Below are 14,095 nucleotides of genomic sequence, written 5' to 3' on the forward strand. Positions count from 1 at the left end.
TGTATTGTGACGAGGCAGTTGCTCGGCCTCCATTGACCAGACCTTTTCAATTGGTGAGAGATCTGGAGAATGTGCTGGCCAGGGCATCATTCGAACACTTTCTGTATCCAGAAAGGCCCGTACAGGACCTGCATCATGCGGTCGTGCATTATCCTGCTGAAATGTAGGGTTTCGCAGGGATAGAATGAAGGGTAGAGGCACGGGTCGTAACACATCCGAAATGTAACGTCCACTTTTCAAAGTGCCGTCAATGCGAACAAGAAGTGACTGAGATGTGAACCAATGGCACCCCATATCATCACGCCGAGTGATACGCCAGTATGCCGATGACTAATACACGCTTCCAATGTGCGTTCACCTCGATGTCGCCAAACACGGATGCAACCATCATGATGCTGTAAACAGAACCTCGATTCATCCGAAAAAATGACGTTTTGCCATTCGTGCACTCAGGTTCGTCGTTGAGTACACCATCGCAGGTGCTCCTGTCTGTGATGTAGCGTCAATGGTAACTGCAGCCACGGTCTCCGAGCTGATAGTCCATGCTGCTGCAGACGTCGTCTAACTGTTCGTACAGATGGTTCTTGTCTTGCAAACGTCCCCATCTGTTTACTCAGGTATCGAGACGTGGCTGAACGATACGTTACAGCCATTCTGATAAGATGTCTGCCATCTCGACTGCTAGTGATACGAGGCCGCTGGGATCCAACACGGCGTTCTGTATTACCGTCCTGAGCCTACCGATTCCGTATTCTGCTAACAGTCATTGGATCTCGACCAACGCGAGCAGCAATGTCGCGATACAGTAAACCGCAGTCGCGATAGGCTACAATCCGACCTTTATCAAAGTCGGAAAAGTGATGGTACGTATTTCTCCTCGTTACACGAGGCATCACAACAACGTTTCACCAGGCAACACCGGTCAACTGCTGTTTGTGTATGGGAAATCGGTAGGTAACTTTCCTCATGTAAGCACGTTGTAGGAGTCGCCTCCGGCGCCACCCTTGTGTGAATGCTCTGAAAATCTAACCATTTGCATATCACAGCATCTTCTTCCTGTGGGTTAAATTTCGCGTCTGTAGCACGTCATCTTCGTGGTGTAGCAAGTTTAATGGCCAGTAGTGTATTAATGACTGAAAATAGGCAAAATATATAAACTCACTGATTTGTTTCTCCAAGATTTGCAATGACTTTAAGTGCAAACGTGGCTGAATTAAACTGTTTTAGCAGTTCCCAATTGCGCTTGTGTGTGTTACTTTCCCTCTAGTTTTCACTAGTTTTAGTGGAACAGTATCATCTGCCTTTCTTCATTCGTTAAGAGGCCCTGTACACATCATCTAGTGTTAATTCTGGCATATCACTTTTTTCTTCGTTATTACCCGTCAACAGCCTATTTCCCGTCTTGCGCTACACATAAATTCAAAGAAATTCTTGGACAGTTTTCTCCTTGTAGTGAGTTACTATGCAGTCTTCTACATTAACTACTGAAATGTAACGTTATTACAAGATTCTACTTTGCTTTTGGTCTAACTTTATTCCTCTCAATTGTTTCTCTCAAACAAAATTTCATCGCAACTTTTAATTTCGTCTTGAACAGATGTACAACAGCTCTGTTTACTTGAGAAAATCGTGTATCCTGTGTTTATTAAAGTGTGTGCCGTTTTATGCTGGATTACATGAAAGTCAAAGGATACTGTAAAATAAACCGTGTACAGAACTTGAAAAGGCTGTGGCTATAGCTCCTACGCCTCTAAGGCATTATTGCAAACTACAGGCCTGGCTTGTAGAGAGGTGTACAGTGTATGTGATGGGCAGTTGCTGTACCGGTACGTACCGTTGTTGTAGCCGAACCGGAAGTCCCCGTTGGGGCGCACGTCGAGGTACTCTGAGCCCTCCGGCGGGGCCGCCTGCTGCCCCGCAACACGACTGCTGCACGACAGCATCAACAGCAGCAGCGACAGCAGCAGCTGCCGCACCCAGGCGCGCCGGTGTCTCATGGGTAACGCCTCCTGCAACGAGGTGTAGCGTAATGTCAGGTAGAAGTGGCGTGTAACTCGATTAAATACTAAGTGTAGGGTATGAAACTGGAATTTCCCTATACAGGGTGGTCCATTGTAAGTGACCGGGCAAAATATAACACGAAATAAGCATCAAACGAAAAAAACTACAAAGGACGAAACTCGCCTAGCTTGAAAGGGGGAACGAGATGGCGCTATGGTTGGCCCGCTACATGGCGCTGCCATAGGTCAAACGGATATCAACTGCGTTTTTAAAAATAGGAACCCCCATTATTTGTTACATATTCGTGTAGTACGTAAAGAAATATCAATGTTTTAGTTGGACCACTTTTTTCGCTTTGTGACAGGTGGCGCTGTAATAGTCACAAACGTATAAGTACGTGGTATCACGTAACAGTCCGCCGGTACGGACGGTATTTGCTTCGTGATACATTACCCGTGTTAAAATGGACCGTTTACCAATAGCCGAAAGGGTCGATATCGTGTTGATGTACGGCTATTGTGACCAAAAAGCCCAACGGGAATGTGCTGTTTATGGTGCTCGGTATCCTGGACATCATCCAAGTGTCCGGACCGTTCGGCGGATAGTTACGTTATTTAAGGAAACAGGAAGTCATCAGCCACATGTGAAACGTCAACCACGACCCGCAACAAATGATGATGCCCAAGCAGGTGTTTTAGCTGCTGTCGCGGCTAATCCACACATCAGTAGCAGACAAATTGCGCGAGGATCGGAATTTCAAAAACGTCGGTGTTGAGAATGCTACATCAACATCGATTGCAACCGTACCATATTTCTATGCACCATGAATTGCATGGCGACGACTTTGAACGTCGTGTACAGTTCTGACATTGGGCACAGGAGAAATTACGGGACGATGACAGATTTTTTGCACGCGTTCTATTTAGCGAGGAAGCGACATTCACCAACAGCTGTAATGTAAACCGGCATAATACGCACTATTGGGCAACGGAAAATCCACGATGGCTGCGACAAGTGGAACATCAGCGACTTTGGCGAGTTAATGTATAGTGCGGCATTATGGGAGGAAGGATAATTGGTCCCCATTTTATCGGTGGCAATCTAAATGGTGCAATGTATGCTGATTTCCTACGTAATGTTCTACCGACGTTACTACAAGATGTTTCACTGTATGACAGAATGGCAATATACTTCCAACATGATAGATGTCGGGCACATAGCTCGCGTGCGGTTGAAGCGGTACTGAATTGCATATTTCATGACAGGTGGATTGGTCGTCGAAGCATCATAGCATGGCCCGCACGTTCTCCGGATCTGACGTCCCCGGATTTCTTTCTGTGGGGAAAGTTGAAGGATATTTACTATCGTGATCCACCGACAGCGCCTGACAACTTGCATCAGCGCATTGTCAATGCATGTGCGAACTACTCGCTGTTGAGAGTAATGTCGTTACACGTATTGCCAAATGCATTGAGGTTGATGGACATCAATTTGAGCATTTATTGCATTAATGTGGTATCTACAGGTAATCACGCTGTAACAGTCTTCGTTCTTAGAAATGATAAATTCAGAAAGGTACATGTATCACATTGGAACAACCGAAATAAAATGTTTAAAAGCACATACGTTCTTTATTTTAATTTAAAAAACCTACCTATTACCAACTGTTCGTCTAAAATTGTGAGCCATATGTATGTAACTATTACAGCGCCATCTATCATAAAGCGAAAAAAGTGGTGCAACTAAAACATTCATATTTCTTTACGTACTACACGAATGTGTAATAAAAAATGGCGGTTCCTATTTTTAAAAAAACGGAGTTGATATCCGTTTGACCAATGGCAGCGCCGTATAGCGGCCCAACCACAGCGCCATCTGGTTTCCCCCTTAAAGCTAGACAAGTTTCGTTCTTTGTAGTTTTTCCGTTTGACGATTATTTCATGACATATTTGGACCACCCTGTCGATGGTGTATGGCCCGTGAGACTGCGTCTTCAAAATGGTGCAAATGGCTCGAAGCACTATCGGACTTAACATCTGAGGTCATCAGTCCCGTATATTCAGAACTACTTAAACCTTACTGACCTAAGGACATCACACACATCCATGCCCGAGGCAGGATCCGAACCAGCGATCGTAGCAGCAGCGCGGTTCCAGACTGAAGCGCCTAGAACCGTTCGGCCACAACGGGCGGCAGACCGCGTCTGCAGCGCCATCTGCCTCTTGTTAAGGCTGACGACGAATGGCAACACACAGTAACCCAAGTTCCATACATCGGTATTTGTTTCAAACCCGTAAACCTGTCGAGTTTTGTGCCTACGAACTACGATTTGCGAACAGCATCGGTTTTCTGTTATCATTCGGAGAAAACTGCCGCAAATGACATCGAATGCTTGTCGAAGCTTTCGGCGAACATGCGCTTGGTAAAACACAGTGTTTCGAGAAGTTCAAAAAATTTTAAAGTGGTGATTTTGACGTTGGAAGTGACGAGCGTGGGAAACCACCGAAAAAGTTAGAAGACAACGAATTGCAGGCTTCACTGGATGAAGATGATACTCAGACTCAACAGGAAGTCGCAGAACAATTGAATGCGACGCAGAAAGCCGTTTGTATTCTGTTGAAAGCTGTGGGAAAGGTGCAGGAAGTGGGAAATAGGCTTTCGCATGATCTGAATGAAACACCGCAAGCAAATCGAAAGACCACTTGTGAAATGCTGCTTGTCAAATACAAAAGAAAGTCGTTTCTCCATCGGATAGTGACCGGTGATGAAAAATGGATATATTTTCAGAATCATAAGCGTCGTTAATCATGGGCGAATCCAAGCCAATCATCGACATCCACTGCAAGACCAAATCGCTTTGGGAAGAATACAATGCTCTGTGTTTGGTGAGATCAGAAGGGTGTCATGTATTATGAGCTGCTAAAACCTGGTGAAACCGTCAACACTGATCGCTACCAACAGCAAATGATCGATTTAAATCGAGCATTACGTGAGAAACGACCGGAATATAGCAAAAGGCAACACGAAGTCATATTGCTCGATGATAACGCATCACACACAGGAAAACGGGTCTGGGAGACGATCGAGGCGTCCAGTTGAGAAATACTGGTACATGCTGCTTATTCCCCAGACTTGGCTCCGTCTGATTATCATCTGTTTGCATCACTGGGACACGCTTTAACTGAACAACGCTTCAATTCGTATGAAAATGTACGAAAATGTCTCGCTGACTGGTTTCCTTCAAAAGAAGAACTGCTTTTTTGGCGAGGCATTCATAGCCTGCAGGGGAGGTTGGAGAAATGTATAAATAACAATGGAGATTGTTTTCAATAAAATATTGTTAGTTTCGAACAACAGACGTGCGATTATTGCAGGCAAATTCCGGTTTCATGCTTCTGCACGAGGTAACCAATTACGTATTATCCACGGGTACCATCGTAACCAATTACCTGTATTGGGCAGTGACTAAAGATACTGCCAATACCGCGCATCGTCTGTTTACCAAAATGTGCACCAACAGTACGGAGCTCACGCCTTCATGGAAATAGCCGGTTACTTCTGTATAGTTACGAATTCTAATAGGTCGTGCTGATAAACAATGCTACAATTTTTTATGTGAAAACTTTAAAATCATTTTTAAGTTAAACAAACATTATTAACATTCTATGTCTTAAATCTTCTGGTCTAAAAATTTATCTCTCAATATAGTAATGAGGGACCAGTTTGTTGATACCGTCGTTGTAGAACGTTCGACATTATTGTTGACAAAGCCACAATATCACCTCTGCTTGCACCACTTCATCATTACCGAAGTGAGGTGCTCGAAGGTGTCCTTTAAGCTTTGGAAACTGATGAAAATCGGATGGAGTCAAGTCAGGTGTGTATAGAGTATGATGCATGGCAGTGAATCCTAGGTGTCTGATTGTTCCACAGGTCGCAGCCCTTGGGTATGGTCTGGTATTGTGATGCTGTGAAAGAACTGTTCGTATTCGAGCTTTTAGTTTTCTGAGAGCCTCTCATGCATCGACATAGTTACTTTACACAACGACAAATTTCGCGGTACAATAAGGAGCCCTCTAGCGGCAGAGCCTTGCAACTTGCGTCAGCGAAGGGCGAAAGTCGTCCGATTAATGTGAGCTACGTGTAATACCTCAACCGATATTGGGAACAGAATAAAAAATTCAGAGACAGTATTTTTCAGCCCATACTTGTAGATTTCAATATTGCTATACGTGAAGCAATAACGTCTGCTGATATCTGCATCTACATGTCATGACATCTACACGAATACACTGGTGTTCGCACTTACTTGCCTGGCAGAGGAATCCATGAAACACCTTCAAGCTATTTCTTTACAGTTCCACTCTCGAGCAGAACACGGGAAAAACGAGCACTTAAATATTTCCGTGCGAGCTCTGATTTCTCTTATTTTATTACAATTATTATTTCTACCTAAGTAGGTGGGTGTCAACAAAATATTTTCGCATTCGAAAGAGAATGTTCAAGATTGAAATTTCGTGAAAAGATCTAGCAGCAACGGAAAAAGCCTTTGTTTTAATGATTGCAGCACCAACTCGCATATCATATACGTGACACTCCTCCTCTCCTACTTCACGATAATACAAAACGAGCTGCCATTCTTTGAACTTTCTCGATGTCCTTCGTCAGTCCTATCTGGTAAGGATCCCATACTGCACAGCAGTACTCTAGCAGTAACAGTGTCAAGAACCGTGGCTCAGAGTTAATTATGCTCCAGAGAGAATTATCTAATGCCACAGAGAAGGAAATAGAAACTTGTCCGTTTCAGCGCTAATTTGTAATCCTACCTGTATAACTGAAGTGTGAATATTTCACATTCCTCGTATCAGTTCACCATGCTGTAACGGCAGCATCTGGATGTCAAGTCGTCTATTGATTTATTCCGTTGTAACTAAAAAAAGGAAGGAAGAATTTAGCGTCGGCTCGACATCAAGGTCATTACTGACGGAGCACAGGCTCTGAATGTTTCACGGAGAGGAAAGGACATCAGTCGTGCCCTTCCAAAGGAATCATTCCGACATTTCCCTGAGGAGATTTAGGGAAATCATGGCAAACCTATTTCTGGATGGCTGGACGCGTGTATGTACTGTCGTCCTTCAGAATGAGAGTCCAGTGTCCTAACTTCTACGCCACCCCGATCGGTTGTTGTAGCTAAGTAATTCCTCAAATTTTATTTATGGGAGAAGAAATGTTCCTTTTTGTAATTTATGAGGATACATTGTTTTACGAGTGCTGAAAGTTTAATAATAATTTTGGGAGCCCATTGCAATTACATGTAATCAGTTAAGTAATAATCTTGCATTAGTTTGCGATTTCCCCCTGTCCTTTGACCATAAGGTCAGCTGCTGTGAAATCCGACATTTCAGGGGCATTCAAGAACTTGTGTACAATGTTTGACTGTGAACTCTGTGATTTTACTCGTCGGTTTCACAACGTAAATAGGCATGAGAAGGCCGTGTGACACGATACGACGACAAGTGTACTGTAAAGGGTGAAAATTTGTCCAGGTGACAGTAAACTAAATTGGTGGTATCGATAACATAAACTAGTACGTTACATGAAAGTCCGTAGATCTAGAAAAACTGTAATGTACTCATAAATATTTACTCTCGCAATGTTTTATACCCATGCTTCAGCTGATGGAACTGAGTAGTTCTAAAAAAGCACTCAGTCTTCTCGCCAACAGTGGCCCATCGGGACCATCCGACCGCCGTGTCATCTGTAGCTGATGATGCAGTAAGTGGGGCGGGAGGGGGGGGGGGAGACGTGCGGTCAGCACGCCGCTCTGTGACCGGAGCCGCTACTATTCGGTCGAGTAGCTCCTCAATTGGTATCACGAGGCTCGGTGCACCCCAGAAAATGGCAACAGCGCATGGCGGCCCGGATGGTCACCCATCCAAGTGCCGGGCACGCCCGAAAGCGGTTAGCTTCGGTGATCTGACGGGAACCGGTGTATTCACTGCGACAAGGCCGTTGCCGAATAGTTCTAAGAACTTTATTAAAAAACCTCATTGTCTTACGTTTAGCTTTCCTCATGGAATATATTATACAGGAATAAACGTATGAGCTCTAACGTCATCTCTGTCCTTGTCTATTTTGCTACTACACTGCGCTACTTACTTTCCCACTATTTAACATCAGTGGAAATTACGTTGTGAAATTTCCCTTCAGTTAATAGTACTGGCTACAGCTAAAATCGGAAATGGATGAAACGTTAAGTGTACCACATCGTAATTCAAGCTTCGGTATGTACATTAACGTGGATAAGAGTTTATCAGCCGAAGCCACACTATATTAGGACTGATACAGAATAATACCCACACTCCAAGAATTGCTTTCAACATGAGATACTCCTTGCTATAGCAGAATGCCTGTAATTATCTTTGTTTAACCTCTTAGTTCAATGTTAGAGGTTACCTGTCATGATCAGGAGTGCTGCTGCAAAACTTTGTAATAGAAAGAGAGAAGGCCAGAGGTATGCTAAGGATGTGGGTATCATGTTCGGATAGCTCAGCTGGAAGAGCACAGGTTGTGAATGATAGAGATATTAACAATATGTCAACATATCAAAATTATTAGTTCAGGCATTGTTAATTTACTGTCACAGATCGCAGATTTTTTTACTAATTTTTACTTGCTATTTATTATGAATAATCGCTAGGAGTGTCCATTAAATCAAATAAAATCTCTTTTTGTATAGAACGGTGAGACGCATATATAAATACCGAAAATTATTTCAGTAAACGGCATGTATCTTAGTCATCGACTCGGCAAAGGAAAAATAGGTTCCAGCTTTAGTCACATTCGACTCCAGAGTAAACGTTCCTCTAGTAAAAAAATTTTGTTTATTATTTTTTTGTTTATTTATAGACGCAATCACATGTTTATGACGTCTATAAATTGCGTCTATAAATGAACAAAAAAAATTTAACAAAAGACTCAATCACGCACTCCATAGACCCAATGTCGTTTTTTCATAAACGTTTGTTTCTGCTCCGAAAGAAGCCCAGTTGTTAAAATCGCACACCGAACGGGGCTCCTACTTGGACAATGTGGACAAACCATTTCATCGTGATGTGCTCTCTTCTAGGAACGTCAGTACAGCAAGGTCTACAGGACTGCTTCTGCGAAGTTTGGAAACTAGGAGTGAGCTACCGGTAGAGTTGCAGCTGTGAGAACAGGTCCTCAGTCGGGCCTAGATTACCCAGTCGATACCCAGTCCCACAGCGAAGTGTAGTTCTGATTGGACGGGAAGTTCCCAAATTGCATTGCTGTCCTTGGAGCGACGTACCACTTGCGTTGATCATACGACTTTTTTCATCGTACCTATAGCTGAACGAGAGGTGTCGACTCATTAAATCGCACTATTTGTTAAAGCTATGTGGCAATATTGTCCTCTTTCTTAAGCAGCGTAGCTACAAACGAAACGTAAGTACCAGCCAATGAAATATCGCACCGTAGTCAACACACTGCAGCACACTACATCCTCCATAAAGTTCACCATCACGATCAGTTTTCAACTCGTTTAGAATGTCGTTATCTCCACTTGTTGCGTTTCCTTGCCTCCTTCGTCAGGCTGTACATCCATTTTTTCTTCCCTCAGCTTGCATATACCCTGAAATATCCTTTATTGATTTGCAGCCCCCTCTCAACTACACGTTACACTGCTGTGTAACTGATTTAGGGGAGACGTAGTGTGTGGTACTTCTTTCCATTCTGATGGTGGCCTCTACTTGTCGTAATACGATTTAATAAAAACATCGCAAGCATTGCGTACCCACGATTGACAATGGCAGTGCAACAGGTTGACATGGCAGTGCCTGAGACTTCCAAATCTTCCTAAACGAAGTTTTAAATTCTCAGTATATCACTGACGTGAAATGACATCTAGGTGCCTGGCAAGTATCGCCATGTAGCGATTTGTTCAAAGGGCGCTTCTCGCAAACTTCGGAACCGATGGGGTGACGCATTGTCAGCTGGAAGTACTGCTCTCAAGTTGGTCTCTGTGTGCCTATGAAAGGCGTGGTAGATGTACCACAGGACCCATTTTCCATTCAGCTAATTATCTGGCAATCAAATGTACTACTCCCAATAACTATACCCTGAATGTGTCATGGAACAATCAAACTACGTACTTCTCTAGCATCTGTTTGAATCACGTATTAGACTTCCTGGGAGTTGGTGATTTTGTGTGTTTACTTCGATAGCACACACGAGGCATTAATGTACCAAGCTCCTGCATATATTACGTTATATATCGATAACAGATTGTGTGAGGATGTCTTGTGTACTTCTTTGTCAGAGCATTGAGTGAGATAATGTCATATCACTGACGTTTATTCAGTAAGATCAAGTCGCGGTCTGTCAACGACATTTAAGCTATTAGAGGTTTCTCTGAATCACTTCTTGCGAACACTGGGTAGTTCCTTAAAAAAGGCTACAGAGTGCTCCGCTCCATTAGTTATCATTGCTGACGAAATGCATCAGCTCCACCATGCTATTAAACAATGGTAAACAACACACAGCTTTTTAAACTAGGTAGCATGATCGATCAGGTTTCGTTGCCCTACATCAATGAAGCGCCAAATTACTTGCTGCATTGTGATGCGTGCACCCAGCCTTCTATGAGCTCTGAAACTTCACTATCGCCATATCTGTCGACCACAATACTAGAGTTAAGGTAGTCATGATTGACTTTTGAGCGCTTTAAGGACTAATTCCCTGAACGTTTCTCCCTGATGACCTAATCAAGAACTTCACTACCATGTCGACTACTGTCCATCTGAGGAAGGAGTGCAGATTATGATTTAACCTTTGGTTCGCGACGGGGTCATTAGAGACTTGGCGCAATCTTGAACTGAACAAAATGTATAACGAAATCGATACTATCGTTCAGAAAGTAAACACCCCATAACTGACTTCAACCGATAATAGAATAAACCACCTTTTGGATACCAATCTAGTTTTCTAAACTCTACACCACTTCTCTGGACACTAGCAATGCTAAACTTGACGACATTAAAGACAAGAAGCACCAAAGTTTCACAAGTTGTGACATCGTCGCGAAAAAACAGTGACCCGTATATGTAATAAGTTTCTTTTAATTTACGTCTATGGTCAGAAACTGTTTGATAACAGATTACCGGTTTCGGCCTTTAATGACCATCATCAGATCTGTTTCATAAAAACAAAGTCCGAATGTACTGCAGCCATAGTGGCATCGTCAAATGTTAAATGCGGAATCAGTACCAGCATCTATATGTATTTGACGATGCTCACCACGGACGACGCAATGGCCAGCAAGATTCACTTCACGACCGAGAGCAGCGGCGTTAGTGTATATGTTGTCGGTGCTAACAGACAAGGAACACTGCATAAAATAACCACAGAAATCAACGTGTGACATACGAAGAACGTGTCCGTTAGAACAGTGATGCGAAATTTTGCAGCAGTGTCCTAATGGATAAGAGATTTGGCGTCAATGGTCTATGGCAGCAGGCGATCGACGCGAGCACCTTTGCTAACAGCACATCGCTTTCATCGCCTATTCCAGGTTCGTGACCATATGGGTTGGATCCTAGACGACTGTAAAACCGAGGTCTATTCAAATAAATCCCGATTTCAGTTGGTAGCAGCGCAGATCCCAAGAATCCATGGACCCAAAATATCAGCAAGCACTGTGCAATTTGGCGATGACTCAGTAACGGTGTGGGCCGTGTTTACTTGGAATGAACTGGGTCCTACATCATCTACATCTACATTTATGCTCCGCAACGATTTGTGGCGGAGGGCACTCTACGTGCCACTGTCATTACCTCCCTTTCCTGTTCCAGTCGCGTATGGTTCGCGTGAAGAACGACTGCCAGAAAGCCTCCGTGCGCGCTCGAATCTCTCTAATTTTACATTCGTGATCTCCTCGGGAGGTATAAGTAGGGGGAAGCAATATATTCGATACCTCATCCAGAAACGCACCCTCTCGAAACCTGGAAGGCAAGCTACACCGCGATGCAGAGCGCCTCTCTTGCAGAGTCTGCCACTTGAGTTTGCTAAACATCTCCGTAACGCTATCACGCTTACCACATAACCCTGTGACGAAACGCGCCGCTCTTCTTTGTATCTTCTCTATCTCCTCTGTCAACCCGACCTGGTACGGATCCCACAGTGATGAGGAATACTCAAGTACAGGTCGAACGAGTGTTTTGTAAGCCACCTCCTTTGTTGATAGACTACATTTTCTAAGGACTCTCTCAATGAATCTCAACCTGGCACCCGCATTACCAACAATTAACTTTATATGATCATTCCACTTCAAATCGGTTCCTACGCATACTCCCAGATATAGACAGAAGTAACTGCTACCACTGTTTGTTCCGCTATCATATAATCATACCATAAAGGATCCTTCTTTCTATATATTCGCAATACATTACATTTGTCTATATTAAGGGTCAGTTGGCAGTCCCTGCACCAAGTGCCTATCCGCTGCAGATCTTCCTGCATTTCGCTGCAATTTTATAATGCTGCAACTTCTCTGTATACTACTGGTCCAACTAAGCCGATCACTGAGTGGAAATGGTTATGATCGGCTACTTGGACACCATTTGCAGCTCACTGACTTCACGCTACAAAACAACCGTGGAATTTTTATGGCTCACTACACCATGTCAACGCACCACAATTGTTCGTGGTTGATTTGAAAAACTTTCTGGTCCGAGTGAATGATTTGACCACCCACACCGCCCGACATGATCCCACCGAACGTTTATGGTAGTGGATTGGGAGGTCAATTCGCGCAAAAAATCCTGCACCGGCAACACTTTCGAAGTTATGGACGTCTACAGAGGCAGCAAGATTCAGTAATTCTGATTGGGACTTCCAACCACTTGTTGAGCCCATGCCGTATCGAGTTGTTTCACTAAGCTGGGCAGAAGAAGAACCGAAACGACGTTAGGACTTATCCGAAGGCTTTTGTCACGTAAGTGTATTTGGCACGCTTCTGCGAACTTCGCGGGCGAATGCTTATATTACGAAGCATTCATTGCTTTGACAAGAGAGCACTGATTCTAGAGTGGTGTTACGTGCACGTCCACAAGGTTCTGACGACGACCGAAATCACTACAGAGTCCAGTACCGGTGTCGGCAGCCGGCTACGCCACTTACAGCTGGCGACGCGGCGGTGAAGCTGCTGGCTGCGACGGCGGCATCGGCGGACGCTGTGCCCATGTCTGCTGGCGGCGGCGTCTGCGTCCGTGTCGGGCAGCGAGCTGTGCGCCGCTCAGCCCGCCAGCAGCGCTTTATAGCCGCCGCTGACCGCGCGCGCCGGATGCTCCGAGGCCGCGGCGGCGGTCACACCGGCAGAAAGATCCGCCGCCAGATACCGACAGCCCTCCTCAAGAGACTGTGCTGCCTTGTCTCTGGCTGTGTTGCGCGGTATGTGCCGTACGCGGCTCTTGTCAGTTTTTTGGACAACATGATTGTGGAGATGAGGTAGCGATTAGTATGATTAATCAATTATTCAAAAACAGTCTTAATCGCATTTATTATTATTACTATACCGCCAACCGGTTTCAACCCGACGTAGGGGTCATCTGGGCGTTTACAACATTGGTCGACTGCTGGTGGTGTCACTCCTGATAGTTTCCTGCCGCTATGTAGACAGGAGCGACACCACCAGCAGTTGACCAAAGGTGTAAACGGTCAGAAGATGACCCCCTACGTCTGGTTGAAACCGTTTGGCGGTATAGTAATAATAATAAATGCGATTAAGACTTTTTTGAATAATTGATCTTGTCAGTTTCTTGCCCGTGGATACAGGCCAGTAAGGAACAGCTCAGATTTTTACTCAGTCCTACCAAGTGTGTACCCTGTGATCACAAGTTTTCTTTGATTTTTTGATCAAGGGTCTTTCAGCTACACTGGTGACCAAACCCAAAGCAAGTAACGGAAGCCGGCCGGTGTGACCGAGCGGTTCTAAGCGCTTCACTCTGGAATCGCGCGACCCCTACGGTCGCAAGGTTCGAATCCTGCCTCGGACTTGACTGTGTGTGATCTCCTT

General features: G+C 44.4%; 1 protein-coding gene across 1 annotated transcript in view; it reads right to left on the reverse strand.

Moving 5' to 3' along the window:
- LOC126418761 (collagen alpha-2(V) chain-like) overlaps window positions 1-13,289 on the reverse strand; it is a 124,718-nt gene extending 111,429 nt beyond the window's left edge. Inside the window, exons 1-2 of the mRNA XM_050085686.1 lie at window positions 13,201-13,289; window positions 1,835-2,009 (exon numbers count right to left, since the gene is read on the reverse strand). Of these exons, the coding sequence (XP_049941643.1) occupies window positions 1,835-2,009; window positions 13,201-13,263 (238 nt within the window). The 5' untranslated portion in view covers window positions 13,264-13,289. The remainder of the gene's footprint in view (window positions 1-1,834; window positions 2,010-13,200) is intronic.
- Window positions 13,290-14,095: the final 806 nt, after the last annotated feature.

The sequence above is a fragment of the Schistocerca serialis genome, chromosome 9, assembly GCF_023864345.2.
Source record: "Schistocerca serialis cubense isolate TAMUIC-IGC-003099 chromosome 9, iqSchSeri2.2, whole genome shotgun sequence".
In the NCBI taxonomy this organism is placed as follows: domain Eukaryota; kingdom Metazoa; phylum Arthropoda; class Insecta; order Orthoptera; family Acrididae; genus Schistocerca; species Schistocerca serialis.